The sequence below is a fragment of the Hyla sarda genome, chromosome 8, assembly GCF_029499605.1.
Source record: "Hyla sarda isolate aHylSar1 chromosome 8, aHylSar1.hap1, whole genome shotgun sequence".
Taxonomy (NCBI): Eukaryota; Metazoa; Chordata; class Amphibia; order Anura; family Hylidae; genus Hyla; species Hyla sarda.
Genome location: NC_079196.1, coordinates 172,164,447 through 172,184,725, shown reverse-complemented (window position 1 = coordinate 172,184,725; position 20,279 = coordinate 172,164,447). Strand labels below are relative to the sequence as shown.

General features: G+C 43.3%; 1 protein-coding gene across 2 annotated transcripts in view; it reads right to left on the bottom strand.

The window, feature by feature from the left end:
• Window positions 1–20,279, bottom strand: part of LUC7L (LUC7 like) — a 30,822-nt gene that overhangs the window by 6,996 nt on the left and 3,547 nt on the right. For both annotated transcript variants that reach the window (XM_056536964.1, XM_056536965.1), the window contains exons 2-4: window positions 17,991–18,085; window positions 16,452–16,550; window positions 13,082–13,192 (exon numbers count right to left, since the gene is read on the bottom strand). In XM_056536964.1, coding sequence (XP_056392939.1) covers window positions 13,082–13,192; window positions 16,452–16,550; window positions 17,991–18,085 — 305 coding nt within the window. The remainder of the gene's footprint in view (window positions 1–13,081; window positions 13,193–16,451; window positions 16,551–17,990; window positions 18,086–20,279) is intronic.

Sequence of the window (20,279 nt, the reverse complement as noted above, 5' to 3'; positions counted from 1 at the left end):
GTCAGCGGATGTTTCATAGCTTTATTGTCACATTTGTCTTGGTTTTTAGTTATGTCACGTTAGGCTTTCATTAATGTATGCAGGTCAGGTTTTTCAAGCTGTCACAGCATTACTCTCATGGTTCTCAGGTGTAGTATGTTAGGCTGTTATCATGGCATTGCTTTTACATTTACTCATGTGGGAGGTCAGGTGTGATAGGATGTCCTTGCTGACATTACCACATGGTTCTCCACACTTTCCTTACGTTCTGTGTTTCGTTACCATACACGCCATGTTTTCCTGCATTTATCACGCATACGGTTCACACAAGATAACACCACCATGATTGCACTTCCACTCTGTTGCAACAGCAGGTAACAAGCAAAACCGCGTACTGCCATACGTTCCCACACAGTGTACCACGCCTACCTTCCACATAGTGTTCCTTGCTGATATCCCACACAGTATACCATGCCTGCATTCAACAGTGTATTACTCAGGTTCCTACTCGGTGTACGTGCTTATATTTCCCTAGCGGTGTAACATCTACATCTTCCTTCAATGTGACCTGAATATGTTTCTTACAGTATTGGTTTCATGGCTTGAGGTTACGTTTTTCATGTTCAGCGCTGTCATGCTACTCTTATGTTTCTCATTGAACATGATTCCTTCTACCCAATAACGTTCACACTACGCAAATATTCCTATAACAGGCACATTACGCATAAAATTATGTATACCTTTCTGGAGCTGTCACATTGTACATACATGACTGTGACATTTATTCTACAATAGTTCCGGTGGCATGTGTTACCTGAGCGGATACCATGCTTCACGTTATATTGGTTTGCAGTACCAGACGTTGATACCATAGCGTATGTACTGTGCTCGTTTGGTATGGTTGATTTACTGGGCTTTGTCTTAATATAGCCGATGCTGTGTTACGTTTCCATAGCTGTCATGTGGTACATTAATGTCTCTATTGTGGTCATACGGTGCTTATGTTACCATAGCTGATAATTTGCATTACATAACAAGTGTCTATATGCTATGCGTTAGTGTTAATTAACTGATATACAGTACATTAATGTTACTTGGGGCTTATGTTACTGTAGCAGATATACTGGGCATTTTACATTATTTTAGCTGACATATGGGCCTATGTTCTATTGCTGGTAATTGCGTTTTACTGTGGCTTATATATACTGTGTATTAGTGGTTAATTTAGCTGTTCTGCTGAACATTAATGTTGTTCAGGGTTTACACTACTGTAAGCTTATATACAGGGCTTTGTTGTTTTCGGAGATGTTTTACGGTGCTTACATTACTCCAAGTGATATACCATGCTTCAACGTTAACGGTTCTCTTCAGTGTCACATACATACGGTTACCTTCAGTGTCACATACATACGGTTACCTTCAGTGTGACATGCATACATTTCCCATACAGGGTAATACGCATACAGTTCCTTACAGTATACGTTTCATAGTTATTCTCCCATTCTTTTGTTTCAGCTGTCACGTTATATACGCTTGGTTGTTTTACCTCTTAGCGCCATACGTTCAGTGTGGTTGAAGGCTGATTGCTATAGTCAATCCGTAAAGCCTCATCTTTATAGTTTAGTTTCTGGTCATTATACACGCCTTGTTACAGCCAGGTTGACCTCACTGTTCCAGGTAAGCTTTAAGTCGTCACTTTACATGCCTTTTGTACGTCACACGCTCCCGTGAGAGAGAAGCCTCATATCGTTGTCATTCCTTTGTATATTATAAATGTTCTCATTTGGGGCAGATTGTATCGTCAATCCACGAGCCTCTTGTTGTCCTTTGTCCGTATGTTACACACGCCCGTTAGAGGCAGATAGCTCATGTTATACGGTGCTAGCGTTACTTCAAGGGATATACCAGGCGTCAACGTTAACGGCTCCCTATAGTGGTACATATATATGGTTCCCTACAGGGTAATACGCATACAGTTCCTTACAGTGTACATCTGCTAGTTTATTGTCCCCTTCTGTTTCAGCTCTTTTGTTTCATCTTACTTTATGTACACTAGGTTGCTTTAAGTCTTAGTGCTATGTGTTCGATGTGGTTGGAGGCTAAATGCTGTTGTGAATCCGTAAAGAGTCATCTTTATAGTTTCCTATTTGGTCATTACATACACCTTGTTCCAGCCAGTTTGACCTCGCCATTCCAGGTAAGCTTTAAGTTGTCACTTTACATGCCTTTCGTACGTCACACGCTCCCGTGAGAGAGAGGCTGCCCGACAATTCTCGAGCCTCATATTGTTGTCATTCCTTTGTACATTAGAAATGTTCTCATTGGGGGCAGATTGTATCATCAATCCACGAGCCTCTTGTCGTCTTATGTTTTGTACGTTACATATGCCCTGTTAGAGGCAGATAGCTTATGTTATGCAGTGCTTATGTTACTCCAAGTGATATACCATGTTCCCTACAGTGTCATATACATATGGTTCCCTACAGGGTAATTAATACGCATACAGTTCCTTACAGTGTAAGTTTCATAGTTTGTTGTCCCATTCTGTTTCAGCTCTTTTGTTTCAGCTTACGTTATGTACTCTAGGTTGTTTTACCGCTTAGCGCTATGCATTCGGTGTGGTTGGAGGCTGATTGCTGTCGTCAATCCGTAAAGCTTCATCTTTATAGTTTCCTTTTTGGTCATTACATACGCCTTGTTAGTCAGTTCGACCTTGCCATTCCAGGTAAGTGTTAAGCTGTCTCTTTGCATGCCTTTCGTACGTCACATGTCCCTGGGAGAGAGAGACTGCCCGACGATCCTCAAGCCTTTGTATTGTTGTCATTCCTTTGTACATTACAAACGTTCTTGTTTGGGGCAGATTGTATCATCAATCCACGAGCCTCTTGTCATTTGTTTTTGTACATTACTTACGCCCCTGTTAGAGGCAGATTGCTTGACAATCAACGAGCTTCATGTTGTTTCCGTTTCTATGTTCCATGCGATTTTGTCCGAGGCAGATTGCACTGTCAGTCCACAAGCCTCATGTTTCCGTTTCTGCGTTTCATACGATTCTGTCTGAGGCAGTTTCAGTCCACGAGCCTCATGTTGTTGCCATCTCTATCTTGCTCTTATGTTTGTTACTATGTGTCTGATTGTGGTCTTAGTTGTACACGTCTTAAGTGTTAAGTTCTTTGGTGTCGGTTAAGCTTGTTCATGTCTTGTGTACCTGTTGGGAAATTTGCCCTTATCAGTCTTTGTAACCTGCTGGTCATGTATATTTTCTTTTGCAATAAGCCTCGGGGCGTAGCAGTAATAATCTTCTTTACACCTGCAAGTATGTGGAGACTACCTTACTGGTACACGAAACCTCAGGTTAAGTATGTTATATACTTTTATGTTTTTTCTATGCGGGTCTGTTGTTGTCACTTTATGTATGGCATGGTTCAATAGGATTACTTATATGTGTAGCACTTTTCAAATCTTCCTCTTCTGGCACTACCTATCTAAATACCTACTGACGTTTGTGTTTTGGCCACTTTTCTAACCGACTCATTGTACCTTCTGTCTATCTAGCACTTCAACACTTTCTATATTTGACACTTGGGTTACCTCTATCCATGCGCACCCTGGTAGTACCATCCTGGTAGGTGCTATGGGTCTAGTAGTGCCAAGCGGCATATCTAGAAATTTATCTTGGCTACGGCTCCATAACAGCTGCGCCAGCTTCTGGGTAGGGGCTTCTCTTTGTCAGTTATCACTTAGATGTTAAGTAAGTTAAGGGCACTGTTATCGCTCTGATCCATTGACACGTTCCACCCTCCGGCTGTTAGCTGGAGTATTTTGTCTGTTATCTTGGGTTCATATGATGTAGGTTATGCTTAACCATTAATTCATGTATTACCTAACAGTTATTTTTGCCCCCTTCTCTAGGATACCCTTCACGGCCACCCAGGCACACCCCAGGCCTAATTATTCATGCAAGTGGTACCCTACTTACGGTACATATAAGAATCCGACCACAAGTGGAGGTTAGCTGAAACAGTTAACCTAATTTGTGGGAGGAGTCTGGTCTTTATATACCCACCTGATCCACAAAAGGTGCTGTCGCCAGCATGCAAGATGTCCCCACCCTCCCTTCCCCTTTTTTTTTCTACAGTCACTCTCAGGGTATCCCCCTTCTCTAGGCCTAATTATTCATGCAAGTGGTACCCTACTTACGGTACATATAAGAATCCGACCACAACTACCATTATTTTACCAGCTCACATTATAAGAAATGGCTCATAAATGTCCCCTATGGACAATTTAAACGTATTAGGCGTAATTGTTCCAATACTAGTGATTTCAAAGAGCAAAGTGACATTTTAAAAAGAAGGTTTAGGGCGAAAAAATATCCTAAGACCATTGTGGATTCTTCCTTCAATAGGGCGAGTAACTTATCACAACGTGAAAGTCTGACTAAGGTGCAAGAAACCATGAATAATGAGAAAGATTAGTCCATTAACTTCATTATGACCTTTACCAGGGAACACAAACTTATTAAAGAGGTCTTGCATAAACACTGGCCGATCCTGAAGAACGCCCCCTTTTTACGAGACATTTCCCCAGAAAAACGGGTGTCACATACAAGAGAGGCAAAACACTCCGCAACCCATGAGTTTTCTCTCGACCACTGGTTCTTATAGATGTGGGCATGTTCGCTGCAAATGTTGTGCCAATTTTAAACACCGGGGTAGAACATTCTCATCCAGAACCATGTGTAATCCAGTGAACTATAAACAACAGGGAATTCTTAGGCGCTGACCAGAACAAAGAGGCTTCAGGTAGGTAGATTCAGATAAAAAAAAGCTTTATTCAGCCAGGATGCAACGCGTTTCACTGCACAAGCACAGCTTCCTCAGGCATTGAAGCTGCGCTTGCGCAGTGAAACGTGTTGCATCTTGGCTGATTAAAGCTTTTTTTTTTATCTGAATCTACCTACCTGAAGCCTCTTTGTTCCGGTCAGCGCCTAAGAATTCCCTGTTATTTACGAAGTTCACTGGATTACACAAGTTCTCATGGGAAAGCTGCAGCCGGATTGATAAACCTTCTTCTTTACATGTGCTAACCATTGTTGTGTATGTCAGTACACAACCGGAGCGGGTAAGAGAACACCTGTATCCCCGTCCCTGTCCGGCATCAGCACGTGTGATCCTCCACAGGGAGCGCCTCTGCTTTGTATTTTTAGGCATCCAGAACCATGGGAGAAACATTTCCCATCAAAACACTATTAAACTGTTCCTCCCAATACGTTATTTACCTTCTTGAATGATAATGTGGTGTACATATGTGGGGAGAACCATTAAGTGCCTACGGGAAAGAATCATGAAACACAGAAATAATGCCACCAATGGTTTTCTCCTGCATAGCGTCTCCAGGCACATAACCCAACACCACAACCAAAACTTCAATGACATCTCCATTACCCCTATAGAAAGTATATCCAAAGACAATCCACACAAGTTTAATATCCTCCGGAAGAGAGAAAACTATTGGATATATAAGTTACAAACCCTGGTCCCCTCAGGCCTCTATGAAATGATTGAATGTTGCCTATAACCATTTCACTGGCCCAGATATTTCTCTATCGGTACTTTTATATACTTTTTATACATAAATACTATTTTATTATTTTTTTTACACTTATTATGTTAGTTATTATAAATATTAGGGCTGCACGATATATCGCAAAAGCAATCGAATCGCGAGACCCGCCGTCTGACCTGGCCTGCCGAAGCGCAGTCAAGTAAGGAAAGTAAAAAATATATAAAAATCAGGGGGCAGGGGAAATGATGAGGGAGGGGGGAGGTAGGGAAAATAAAAAATATAAAAAGCAGGGGGAGTGTGATGAGGGAGGTAGAGAAGATAAAAATAAAAAAATATATAAAAAGCAGGGAGGAGTGATGAGGTAGGGGGAAGGTAAGGTAAATAAAAATAAAAAATATAAAAAGCAGGGGGGGGGGGCTAGGGAAAATAAAATATATATAAAAAGCAGGGGGGGAGCTAGGGAAAGTAAAATATATATAAAAAGCAGGGGGAGGGAGTGATGAAGGAGGGCGAGGTAGGTAAAATAGAAAAATATATATAAAAAGCGGGGGGGGGGGGGGGGGGGTGGGGGTGGTGTCAGAACAGTGGACCCCCCCAACATGTGACCCCCATTTTGGAAACTACATCTCCACAGAATTTAATAAGGGTTGCAGTGAGTATTTACACCCCACTGGCGTTTGACAGATCCTTGGAACAGTGGGCTGTGCAAATGAAAAATAAAATTCTCATTTTCACAGACCACTGTTCCAAAAATCTATCAGACACCTGTGGGGGTGTAAATGCTCACTGTACCCCTTATTACATTACATGAGGGGTGTAGTTTCCAAAATGGGGTCACATGTAGGGGGGTCCATTGTTCTGGCACTATGGGGGCTTTGTAAACACACGTGGCCTTCAATTCCAGACAAAATTTATCTCCAAAGGCCCAATGGCGCTCCTTCTGTTCTGAGCATTGTAGTTCAACCGCAGAGCACCTTACATCCACATATGGGGTATGTTCTTACTCAGAAGAAATGGGTTTACAAATTTTGGGAGGGCTTTTTTCCTATTTTCTTTGTGAAAATGAAAATTTTAGGGTAACACCAGCCTTTTAGTGAAAAACATTTCTTTTCTTCTTCATTTTCCCATCCAACTTTAACGAAAATTTGTCAAACACCTGTGGGGTGTTATGGCTCACTATACCCCTTGTTACGTTACATGAGTGGTGTAGTTTCCAAAATGGGGTCACATGTGGGTATTTATTTCTTGCGTTTATGTCAGAACCGCTGTAAAATCAACCACCCCTGTGCAAATCAATTTAGGCCCCAAATGTACCATATTTATCGGGGTATACCACGCACCGGCCTATAACACGCACCCTCATTTTACCAAGGATATTTGGATAAAAAAAAAGTTTTTTACCCAAATATCCTTGGTAAAATGAGGGTGCGTGTGTGTGTGCGCATGTGTATACCCCGATACACCCCCAGGAAAGGCAGGGGGAGAGAGGCCGCCGCTGCCCTTTCTCTCCCCCTGACTATCGGTGCACTTAACCCCGCCATCGCCACGCACCCTCCATCGCCGCTGCCGGACCTCCGGATCACCGCACACCCGCCACACACCACCCGCCGCCCCTGCACACCCCATCGCTGATCGGGTTAATCAAATGGGATCCCGAGGTGTCGGACGGGAGTGGTCTCCCGCCGGACACCCCGGGACTTAAGCTAAATAACCCGATCAGCGCCGCGGGAGCACGCACTTAATGAACGCCGCCTTTATACGGCAGAATGCGAGAAGGTATCGCGTTATCCGCCGTATAAATGGGGCGTTCTGCGCGAAGGGGTTAAGCCGAACTTCTCACCTGCCGGAGACAACCGGAGGTGAAAAGTTCAGCCCCCGGGATGCAGCAGCAGCTGCAATTATGTGAACGATGGGTGTATCAGTCGCTCTGCACGAACGCACTTCAGCAGCCGATGGGTATACCTGTCGGTTTGCGTTAAGGGGTTAATAGTTTAGACAATTACGCACGCGCTAATACCAAATAAGTTTATTTTTATCATTTTTACATGTTTTATATGAAAAATGATAAGGGGGTGTTGTGAACTTTTAATAAAGAAGGGCTTAATGTATGTTTTTTTTTACTTTTATTAGAAACTTCTTTTTAACCAGTGGGTCCCGGTTGCTACAGGCAGCCAAGACCCACTGCTAATGCCGGGCAACACCAAATCGGGCTGATGCTTGGCGTCAACCCTTTAGATGCTGCAATCAAAGTTGATTGCGTTGTCTAAAATGCGGGGTTAATGGTGCCGGTAGCTCAGTGTATCTGATTGGGACCCGCGATGTCGCATCGGATGTCCCTATCAGCTGAGTGGACGGCCCTTACCTGCCTCCTCACTGTCCGATTGATCTTCTGCTGCTCCTAGCCTGCTATGCAGGCTACAGCAGCAGTGTGCCGATAACAATGATCTAAGCTATGCTATGGCATAACATTGATCAGTATATGCAATCCCCTATGGGAGGAAAATAAATTAATTTGAATAAAAAGAGAATTAACCCCTTCCCTATTCAAGGTTTGTAAATGTCCTAACTGTTAAAATATAAGTAGAGATGAGCGAACTTACAGTAAATTCGATTAGTCACAAACTTCTTGGCTCGACAGTTGATGACTTATCCTGCGTGAATTAGTTCAGCCTTCAGGTACTCCGGTGGGCTGGAAAAGGTGGATACATTCCTAGGACTGTATCCACCTTTTCCAGTCCACCGGAGCACCTGAAAGCTGAACTAATTTATGCAGGAAAAGTCATCAACTGCCAAGCCGAGAAGTTCGTGACGAATCGAATTTACTGTAAGATCGCTCATCTCTAAATATAAGGTTAGCTAAACCACACAATGGTGTACACATAAAAAAAATACCAAGTACAAAACTGTGCATTTTTGGTCATTTCATATACCATAAAAATTTTTTTTATAAAAAGCAAATCAAAAAGTCCCATCAAAACAAAAATGGTACCGATAAATACAGACCACGGTGCAAAAAATTAGCCCCCTTACATAGCCCCTAATACGGAAAAATGAAAAAGTCATAGGGGGTCAAAAGATGACAATTTAAACATACTAATTTTGGTGCATGTAGTTAGAAAAAAAAGTAGAAAAAAAGTAGTAAAAAAGTAGAAAAAAATAAATCCTAAATAAATTGGGTATCCTGTAACCGTATGGACCTGCAGAATAAAGATAAGGTGTTTTTACTGAAAACTGCACTGTGTAGAAACGGAAGCCCCCAAAAGTTACAAAATAGCGTTTTCTTTTTATGTTTCACCCCACAAATTTTTTTGGGTTTTGTGGTAGATTTTGTAAGTAAATGATTGATGTCATTACAAAGTTCAATTGATGGTGCAAAAAACAAGCCCTTATGTGGGTCTGTAGGGGAAAAAAAATTGAAAGCGTTATGATTTTTAGAAAGGGAGGAGGAAAAAACTAAAGTGCAAAAACGAAAATTGGCCTGACCCTTTGGCTTTGTCAAAATTGGCTTTGTTCTTAAGGCGTTAAGAAGGAATCATTAGATTCCTTATAAAGATCAATGAAGTTATATAGAACTCCGTATGCGGAGTTGACCACGGTTTTAGGTCCGGTTGTAAAAGCGCATACGGCGCAAAAATGAGCCGACCGGACCGAACGTTTCACTCCGGTCGGCTCATTGAAATGAATGACATACGGGAGCGCATACGGTGACATACGGGAGCGCGAGCTTTTAGCTCCCTCCTGCCGTATGCGCTCCCGTATGGGACAAAACGTAGTGTGGACCCAGCCTTATCTTTGCTAATTTGGTTGAGCCTACTCCAGGCAAGCTCAATTAAATGCAGATCCACGGCGGCAATGGGATATGAGGTAAGTCCTCCGGCTACCTCCACAGGGGATCACCCCAACAGCGATTGCACGATCCACCCCACTAGACCACCAGGTATGGTTATAAGATGTCTTTAGATCACTGCTGTCAAAGCTGACAGCGGCAATCGACGCATGCTGGCTATTAGCAGCAGCACCCAACTACAGCAATCAGCTGAGGGCTGCCGGGCATGGAGTTGGAACGAGTCAGAAGCCCGCTCCATACACTCCACCATCGTCTTAAAATTAGAGGTTTGGCCCTGCTTGCCCGAAAAAGTGAAAAATGTACCTGCCCGGCACACCGAAATACATATCCCGGGCATCAGGCAATAGGATTTTCACACCCCTGGGATATTTAAATAAACTAAGGTTTTAACATTTCACTATCAGAGGAAAACCATCAAAAACAGGTTTCTGGGTAGCCAGGGTCTTCATATATTATATATCAGGGAACAAAGTATGGGCTGTCATCAGTTTTAACCATTTAGATGTATATGGAGCACAAGGAAATTGTATTCCATAAATCAACTCAAGCTTTTCTGTCCTACATAGCAGCTATGATTCTGTCAGTTAACATAACAATAAGTAGTACGATGAATGTCTGTGCCAGGAAGAACAGACAAAAAATAAGGTTGTCACTGGGGTTCAGATTGACAAATGCAATTGTAAGTTTTAACCCCTTAAGGACTCAGCCCATTTTGGCCTTAAGGACTCAGACAATTTAATTTTTAAGTTTTCATTTTTTCCTCCTCGCCTTCTAAAAATCATAACTCTTTTATATTTTCATCCACAGACTAGTATGAGGGCTTGTTTTTTGCGCGACCAGTTGTCCTTTGTAATGACATCACTCATTATATCATAAAATGTATGGCGCAACCAAAAAACACTATTTTTGTGGAGAAATTAAAACGAAAAACGCAATTTTGCTAATTTTGGAAGGTTTTGTTTTCACGCCGTACAATTTCTGGTAAAAATGACGTGTGTTCTTTATTCTGAGGGTCAATACGATTAAAATGATACCCATTATTATATACTTTTATATTATTGTTGCGCTTAAAAAAAATCACAAACTTTTTAACCAAATTAGTACGTTTATAATCCCTTTATTTTGATGACCTATAACTTTTTTATTTTTCCGTATAAGCGGCGGTATGGGGGCTCATTTTTTGCGCCATGATCTGTACTTTTTTTTGATACCACATTTGCATATAAAAAACTTTTAATACATTTTTTATAATGTTTTTTTTTTAATAAAATGTATTAAAAAAGTAGGAATTTTGGACTTTTAAATTTTTTTTTCGTTCACGCCGTTCACCGTACGGGATCCTTAACATTTTATTTTAATAGTTCGGACATTTACGCACGCGGCGATACCAAATATGTCTATAAAAAATGTTTTTTACGCTTTTTGGGGGTAAAATAGGAAAAAACGGACGTTTTACTTTTTTATTGGGGGAGGGGATTTTTCACTTTTTTTTTACTTTTACTTTGACATTTTTTTACATTTTTTTTTACACTTGAATAGTCCCCATAGGGGACTATTCATAGCAATACCATGATTGCTAATACTGATCTGTTCTATGTATAGGACATAGAACAGATCAGTGTTTTCTGTGATCTCCTGCTCTGGTCTGCTCGATCACAGACCAGAGCAGGAGACGCCGGGAGCCGCACGGAGGAAGGAGAGGGGACCTCCGTGCGGCGTTATGAATGATCGGATCCCCGCAGCAGCGCTGCGGGCGATCCGATCGTTCATTTTAATCGCGAACTGCCGCAGATGCCGGGATCTGTATTGATCCCGGCACCTGAGGGGTTAATGGCGGACGCCCCCCGCGAGATCGCGGGCGTCGGCCATTGCCGGCGGGTCCCTGGCTGCGATCAGCAGCCGGGATCAGCCGCGCATGACACGGGCATCGCTCCGATGCCCGCGGTTATGCTTAGGACGTAAATGTACGTCCTGGTGCGTTAAGTACCATCTCACCAGGACGTACATTTACGTCCTGCGTCCTTAAGGGGTTAAAGGGAACCTCATGCTGAAAATGCAGTCCAATCTTAAGACAGCATGTTCTAGACGTACACTAAACGTAGACTGATGTACATATATGAAGGAAATGATTCAGTAGTAATTTATTCATGTAGAGTGTGCCTGCCACATATAAAACATTTTTTTTTTTTCCGACATTTCACAAGCTTTGACCAGTCAGGGTCTGGATGTTTAAACCCACAACAGTCGCCAGGTCAACCCCATAGAAGTGAGCAGACCGTTTATTTCCTCGACTTGCTGCAGGAGTCAAATTCTACAGTAAGTCTATAGTGTCTGCCTCCTGCAATGAGATGGGGAGCGCAGGAGCTGGGGATATGAGCTCAGCCAAGCACTTCTCCCGACTCTTTCCAACAACTGACTGGGACAGGGGGTCTAACCACTCTAACCCCTAGTCAAAACTTCTCTTGTCTTTGTGTCAAAACACTTTCAACACTTAACCAAATAATATTTAAAAGTGGTGTTCTCCACTGCCCTGTCTTCAGGAGCTCCGCTCGCAGCGTCAGGAAGTTTATTACTCCGGACGCTGTGTGCGGGCTTCTGTGTTCAAGGCCGCCCCCTGTGAAGTCACGCCCGCCCCCTCGTGATGTCACGCCCCCCTCTATGAAAGTCTATGGGAAGGGGGGGTGACAGCTGTCACGCCCCCTTCCCATAGACTTTCGTTGAGGGGGCGGGCGTAACATCACGAGGGGGCGGCCTTGAACACGGAAGCCCACACACAACATCCGGAGTAATAAACTTCTGGACGCTGCGAGCGGAGCTCCAGAAGACAGGGCAGTGGAGATCCCCTTTAAACAATTGTTGTACAGCAGATCTGTCATCAGACTCTGATTCCCTGTGTAAGAGCAACAGAATATGAAGAAGGTCCATTCTCCTATTAACGGAGCAGACAATGCATTCACAGTAGCCCTTCAAACAATGTGAAGCAAGCTGAAGAAGCGCCCCCCTCATGAGCACACTGAACAACAAAGACTGTGTCTACAGTGTATTCTCAGATCATTCCCATCAGCCTAACAGGGTAACATATTTTTGAGTCATTGCAGCCATTAGGACAGTGGACCTTTACCCAAACTACGCTGCTCTTTTATAGGGCAGAAAAGTCTGATGAGAGAAGCACTATAAATACACTAGTTACTGCACAGAAGATGCTAAGAATCAGCATTTGGCATTGGCCACCAAGCTCACTGTAGTCTGTCATGTTTTTGGAACAACTGTTTCTATAAATGATCACGTAGGACTTTAATTTGCATGTTGTGGCCAGTCAAAGTCCTTTGTGTATGGCTAGCCCTAGGGTTGGCCTTTAATATCAGAATAGTAGGTTTCCCCTCTGATCAGGCGATTAAAAGGGCCCTTCATTGCTTACCAGGCACAGTGCTGTGTTTCTTAATGGCTGTGCCTAGTACTGCAGCTTACCCAAGCTCACGCCCACTCAGAACAGTCGCTACAGGATGTTCAGTGCTGCGTCTGGTAATGAAAAGTCTACAGCAGTTGAAAGAGCACCGTGGCCCCTTCAATGAGCTGACTGGCTAGGGGGATGGAAGGCAGACCCCTTCTCACCAATCTAATATTGATGGCCGGAACCCAAGGAAGACCCAGAAGACCTGTTAACTCCTAAAAAGTAAGATGGAATACCTTTACAGCAACTTCTGCGCTAATTTCCTCCTGAGTTTCAGCAAGTCGTTTCTTTGCAAGTTCAGTTCTTCTATCACACTCTGCAATGAAGGTCTCCAAATGATCCATAGCCTAAAATATTAAATTGTACTCCAATAAGTTGATATATAAATATATATGAATAATATGTGATCTAAAGACAGACAAGAAAACTGTGACCTCCCATTAAATACTTGATATAAATGAGATCCTGTATTCATCCACTATAAGCTTTATAAATGTATTCTACTTGGTGGGCTTAGAGGAGAACTATCAATTAATACATAATCTCCATGCAATCAAAAAAATGGAAAAGTGAAAATAACTAGAACTTAGGACAAAGAATGGTAGAATATCTGCTTTTACAGTAACAGGTATACAGCATACTATTTAGTCTTTCTTCCTGTTATCTAAGCCCCAAAACATTATCATTCCCCAACAAATACACTTAACCAGCCTGCTGCTGGATACACTGCACACGGCTCAGATAACATCTTCTGCAGCACTGTACAAAATAATACAAAAAGGGAGTTATAACAATAACATGATTCTTACATTTATTTTTTTTAAAACAGGAACACATGGTACAACTGGAAAAAGAACCTGCCTAAAAATCCTAAAACAGGAATAAAAAGACCAATACAGCTAAGTCTAGGTCTAAAAAACTAAAACACAATAATAAATACTAACATTTGGGTAATTTAGATTTGCTGTGGTTATAAAAAGCAGCATTACACACTAACTTATTTGTGACTCTCTGCTTTAAAACAAAAAGGCCAAAAATTGTTGTTTTCTGTACAGTACCTAGTACTGCTTTTAATGGGAACATTTACATGTTGATCTTTCTGGACTGATGCCTTCTCATCACTTCTGTTAATTGTTTTGATGTAATAAAAGGGGATGTTATACTTATAGTTTTACCAATTAACATGTAAAGGGGTTATCCAGGAATCGAAAGGCACAGATAATTTATTTTAAAAACCACTCCCTGTCCGTCTCCAGATTGGGTGTGGTATTACAACTTGGCTCCATTAATTTCAATGGAACTGAGCTGCAGAACCACACCCAACCTGGAGACAGACAGGGAGTGGTCTTTGAAAGAAATTATCTGTTTATCAATTTCTGGATAACATCTAACTTGTGATTACAATTTTTTTTTGTTCCCTGCCCTGATTATGGGGGCAGCCATCTTGGCTGAGCTGCTGTTAACACCCCCCCCCCCTGGTGGCTGAGCTGCTGTTAACCCCCCTGCTGGTGCCTTGACCAATTTAATTTTTTTTTTTTTTTTAAACAGAGTATTTTGGTTAGCATTTGTAGACAGAGCCAGCAGTGGAACAAACAAAGAAAAACTATAATGGAAACATTTTTACCTTTTGCTGATTTTGGACCCACTCCTGGTTTTGGCTATAATTACTGGTAAAAATACTATTAAACATAGTCTTAGGCTATGTTCACACAGTTTTTTTGGGCGCATTTCATTTGTAAAAACAACTGAAAAATTATGTCCGCATTTTTTACATTGTGCAGCCAACTACTTTCTCTTAGAGCACATTAAAGGGGTAGTCAGGTGCTCAACATCTTATCCCCTATCAAAAGGATAGGGGATAAGATGTTTAGTGCCGGAGTACCCCTTTAATGTTAAAAAAATGTGGACCTATTTTGCGGACGCATTATTATTTTTTTTTTACCAAGCCATGTGGATTCTGGAGTAAATTTGATGCAAAAATAAAAGGAATGCTAACTAGATAAATAAAAAGCAATTATTCTAAAATCCATGGTGGGACATTTTGTTGAGCAGCTTAAAAATTCTCAACACAGGTGAATTTCTTTGTGGTAAAATCCCACAGAACCTGGATGACTTTCAGTGCAGCAGTGTTGTCTCCGGTGAGCCCCCCCCCCCCCTAATTCTGCCTGTGATCATAAGATGCCTGCTGAGAGGTGTTCTCTGCACAACAGGAAGACAACTTATTATAAGGCCTAGTAGCCAGTGTGAAAACTGCAAGATTTCAGGATACTTTAACAATCAAAAACAGGGGAGAAAAAAACCCACCAAATACATTCTCTTTTTCACACTAATTCTCTGCAGTGTGTCATGTTGTCCCCTGCAAGGTAAGGGTATGCTCAAGCTATGTGGTAGAAAGATCTGTGACTGGAGACCAATCTGACATATGGAAGGGTTGCAAAAATGTCGAAAAACCTGTTATGAGTGTACATATCCTTTGGGCCTCCCCGCAACACGTTGTTCTTGGAAAATTCACCTTTAAAGGGGTACTCCGGCACTTAGACATCTGATCCCCTATCCAAAGGATAAGATGCCTGATCGCGGTGTCCCGCCGCTGGGGACCCCCGTGATCTCGCACGCAGCACCCCAGTTAAAATCAGTCCCCGGAGCATGTTCGCTCCGGGTCCGATTACCAGAGCATGTTCGCTCCGGGTCCGATTACCAGAGCATGTTCGCTCCGGGTCCGATTACCAGAGCATGTTCGCTCCGGGTCCGATTACCAGAGCATGTTCGCTCCGGGTCCGATTACCTCCGCCCCCGTGTGACGTCACGCTCCACCCCTCAATGCAAGCCTATGGGCTTGCATTGAGGGGCGGCGCGTGACGCCACACGGGGGCGGAGGCGTGACATCACACACTGCCGGCCCTGTGGTCGCAGGCAATCAGCGAACACGCTCCGGGGACTGATTTTAACTGGGGTGCTGCGTGTAAGTTCACGGGGGTCGCCAGCGGCGGGACCCCGCGATCAGGCATCTTATCCTTTGGATTGGGGATAAGATGTCTAAGCGCCGGAGTACCCCTTTAAAGTAAACCCTGTATTTATGTACAGGTATTTACTGGAATATGAATAATTAACATCCTTAAAATAATAAATCTGTCCTCTACTTCTTAATGGGTAGATCCCTCCATCACACGTAAAATAAAATGGATCGAATAATAATTTATAAGTAGATGAATAGGCACTCACAGTAATAATGTAAGTAGTCTGAATGTCTCCTAACAGGCCTGTTTCCCACAAGAGAATTTAGTGTCCTGAACTACGGCCATATTTGAGAAATATTTTGGGATGGAAACATAACTGATACCAAAGAAGAATAAAAAAAAAAAAAAAAAAAAGCCATAATATTCACCAGAACACAGCTGAACAATAAATTGATGCAATTATGGTACAAAACCCTCCAGAGTCCAACCCCTTGGAACCTCCCTCTGCCCCCCTCCCCCTCCCCACAGGAACTTACGTGAAAATGAAATCAACAGCAAGACAGGCATTTAGTCACTTCCTTATATCAGTGATTTTACAGGCATCCACACAGTTCAGTACAACACATAGAAAGAAACAAAAACAACTTACATCAAGCTCAAAGAACAGATCTTTTTCTTTACTTGCAATTTCATAATCAGCCCTCAGTGCCAAGTCATGAATCTTGGTGCACTCACCCAAATCCATCCTCTGGTGAAGAGAGAGAGAGAAAACAATGGTCAACAGTGTCCAGGCCCCGGGTGTGTGACATGAAACCGATCAAACAAAACACCACACAATTTCTCAGGCATTATACTCAAAGGGGTAGTCCAATGTAGGAACATGTATCCCCTACTCCGTTTTCTTTACTGTCTCTCTCTGCAGCTTGTGTTCCCCAGCACTCTCCCTCCCATCTCCTTCTGTATAGACTTATGTTGTTTATAATTTGATCCCTGAGTGAGCTGCTGGACAAACTGAGCAGACAGGTAGGGCTGGGCAGTATGACTAAATTTGTGTATCACGGCATTTTTTTTACTTTTGGCGGTTCCACGGTATATAATGTTATTTCCTAGCCCCCCCCCATATTAATCATCAGCCCACATCCCCATCGGGGTAAATACTCACATCCCCCGCATGCGCTGCCCTCCTCGTCCTGTTTGTGGCGGCCGCCGGCGCTGGCACTCTATACTGTGTGGTATCGCTATGCCCAGGCTGCAGAAGGTAAACAAACCAAACGCACCTACGTCGGGGACGGGAACGTCGGAGAGCTGTCAGCCTATCACCGGCTGCAGCGATGTTCCGCCTTGGCCGGTGATAGGCTGAGCCCACCATCATGTAAGAAGCCGGCTTCTTACATGACAGTGGGCTCAGCCTATCACCGGCCGAGGCGGAACATCGCTGCGGCCGGTGATAGGCTGACAGCTCTCCGATGTTCCCGTCCCCAGAAAACAAGTGAGGCCGATACCGGGCCAACAGGAGGCGAGTTAAAGTTTATTTTGTTTATTTTTTGCAGCCCGGGCTTAGGGATACCGCAGTTTAGAGCAGTGGTCTTCAACCTGCTGACCTCCAGATGTTGCAAAACTACAACTCCCAGCATGCCCGGACAGCCAACGGCTGTCCGGGCATGCTGGGAGTTGTAGTTTTGCAACATCTGGAGGTCCGCAGGTTGGAGACCACTGGTATAGTGTCAGCACCGGCGGCCACAACAAACAGGACGAGGAGGGCAGCGCATGTGGGTGACATGTGAGTAGTACCCTGATGGAGACAGCGCTCGCAGGTCACATAGGATTAGTTCCCAGATGTGGGGACAGCGCAGCGCTGGGCTGATAATTCATTCATTCATTCCCGAGGGGGAGCGACCAAGCCGGTATTGCGGTATGGGTTAAAATGCATATCGTGCAGCACAAAAATTTCGGTATTCGGTATGAACCGGTATACCGCCCAGCCCTACAGACAGGACAAAACAGTTTGATAACAGGAGAAAAGAGCGTTCTTGTCCAGTAAGACATATTTCAAAGTTTCATATGTTCACTATTCATCTATGCAAAAGTTTGTTGCATTACAGCGCCAATGTAATCACAAGACGACCCATTAAGTCTGTAGAATACAGATGATGACATTGAATCAAACAGGAAAGCAAAAGAATCTCACCGTTCCCGCAAGAATATCATGAGGACAGCAGTCCAGGAGATGACTTTTGCAGACACGATCATCGATAAACTTTACTCGCTGCCGATTCTCATCACCTGTAGGACAAATGTAAGCAGAGTTTTCAGCTTTGTTTTGCTCCTTTTGAGGGGAAAGGGGGATGACAAAACCAGTCCAAAGAGAAAAGTAAATGAGTTGCCTGATGCAACCAACCGGATTGCTCTGTAATGTCTTAGAGGACCTTAGGATAAAGAAAGCAACAACCTATTTTGCTGCAATTGGCAATTATTCCAAAGAATTGATGCACTAATTCTGATAAGTCATTTTAAACGTATTCATTTTTATATAAGTTATATGACATTGTTCCAGTAACACATCATAATACTTGAAATGTACGATAAAAACGCAATAAGAAAAGTGTTACTAAAATAATCAAATACACAGTACATGCTGAAATGGGAGAAACAATTATGATGTTCATGCAAGTAAAGGAATTAATAGGGAAAATGGGACACGAAATAGGGGGTGATTTCACCATTTATTAAAAGGGGTACCCCTATGCTCAGCGTTTGGAACAAACTGTTCCGAACGCTGGAGCCGGGAGCTCGTGACATCATAGCCCCGCCCCCTCATGACATGATGAAAGCCGTCGTGCCCCCTCCCATAGACTTGCATTTAGGGGGTGGAGCGTGACATCATGAGGGGGCGGGGCTATGACGTCACAAGTTCCCGACACCGACTCCAGCGTTCGGAACAGTTTGTTCCAAATGCTGAGCAACAAAGTACCCCTTTAAATCACAACCACAATATTTATCTCCATAATTAGAGATGAGCGAACTTACAGTAAATTTGATTCGTCACGAACTTCTCGGCTCGGCAGTTGATGACTTTTCCTGCATAAATTAGTTCAGCTTTCAGGTGCTCCCGTGGGCTGGAAAAGGTGGATACAGTCCTAGGAGACTCTTTCCTAGGACTGTATCCACCTTTTCCAGCCCACCAGAGCACCGGAAAGCTGAACTAATTTATACAGGAAAAGTCATCAACTGCCGAGCCGAGAAGTTCCTGACGAATCGAATTTACTGTAAGTTTGCTCATCTCTATCCATAATCACAATATGATATTATACTCCAAATAGTGCAGCCCTAATGTTAAGTGGACACCTGGAAATCTTCTGCCGCAGACTAAGGGTGTTTTCACACTACCGAAATTCAGGGAGAAATTGCCTTGCTAAATTTCCCCAGTGGATCTGCGAACTTCCGGCATGGAGCAGAAATGATGCGTATTTGGTGCTTATGTCTGTGGCAATCGCTCCATTGACAGGTAGGACTTCTGGTATTAGACTGAACATATTTAATCCTCTGCTGAAATCCAATTCCTTGTCGGAAGTTCTGTTGCAGAATTTTCAACAAGTGAATAGAGTAGAACTCCCCATGAGATGGGAACCTGCTGCGAGCAGAATCTGGGCAGAATTTCTAAAGTGTGAATGGGGCCTTACTCTTTTGGTTTGTTCTCTTGATCAAAGTTTTTAATTGCAGCACCACTTAATAAGAAGGAGGGAGGATTAAAGGGTTACTCTGCTCCCCAGCATCCGGAACATTGAGTTCCTGGGTGCTGTGTGCGGGCTTCCGTGTTCACGCCCGCTCCCTCGTTACGTCACGCCCTGTTATGTGATGTCACGGCCTGCCCCCTCAATGAAAGTGTATGGGACGGGGCGTGATGGCCGTCGCGCCCCCTTCCCATAGACTTTCATTGATGGGGCAGGCCGTGACATCACGAGGTGACGGGCCTGAACACGGGAGCCCGCACACAGCACCCAGGAACTCAATGTTCTGGTGTGAGGTGGAATTTTGCAGACGCTGGGGAGCGGAGTAACCCTTTAACTACCTACCAGAGGCTTCTACCTAATATGGTAGGGGGGGTCCTTACCTAACTCCTGGATAAAGCCAATCATGGTGAAACGTTGACGGAGGATTGGTGCGGTACTGGAGTGAGTAGTGGTGCCGACTGTATGTACCTGTGAGTAGTTTTTGCACTGGCAGTTTCCGTCCCAGCAACTGTTACAGCATTTTCCTGGTTAATGCTTTCTTTGCATACACTCTGTTTACTTATGTACTTTGCAAGTATCTATTACACCACAGTCACTAGTTAGGTGATATACCCCAAGTTAATTGTGCTTTTTACCTCTGTGGCAAATAAGCTTTGTTGTCTTTCAGTAGATATTTATTGGTATACATATATTATTTTTATATAAAGCATATGGTCCATATATATTCTAAGCCGGTGTCTCACTCC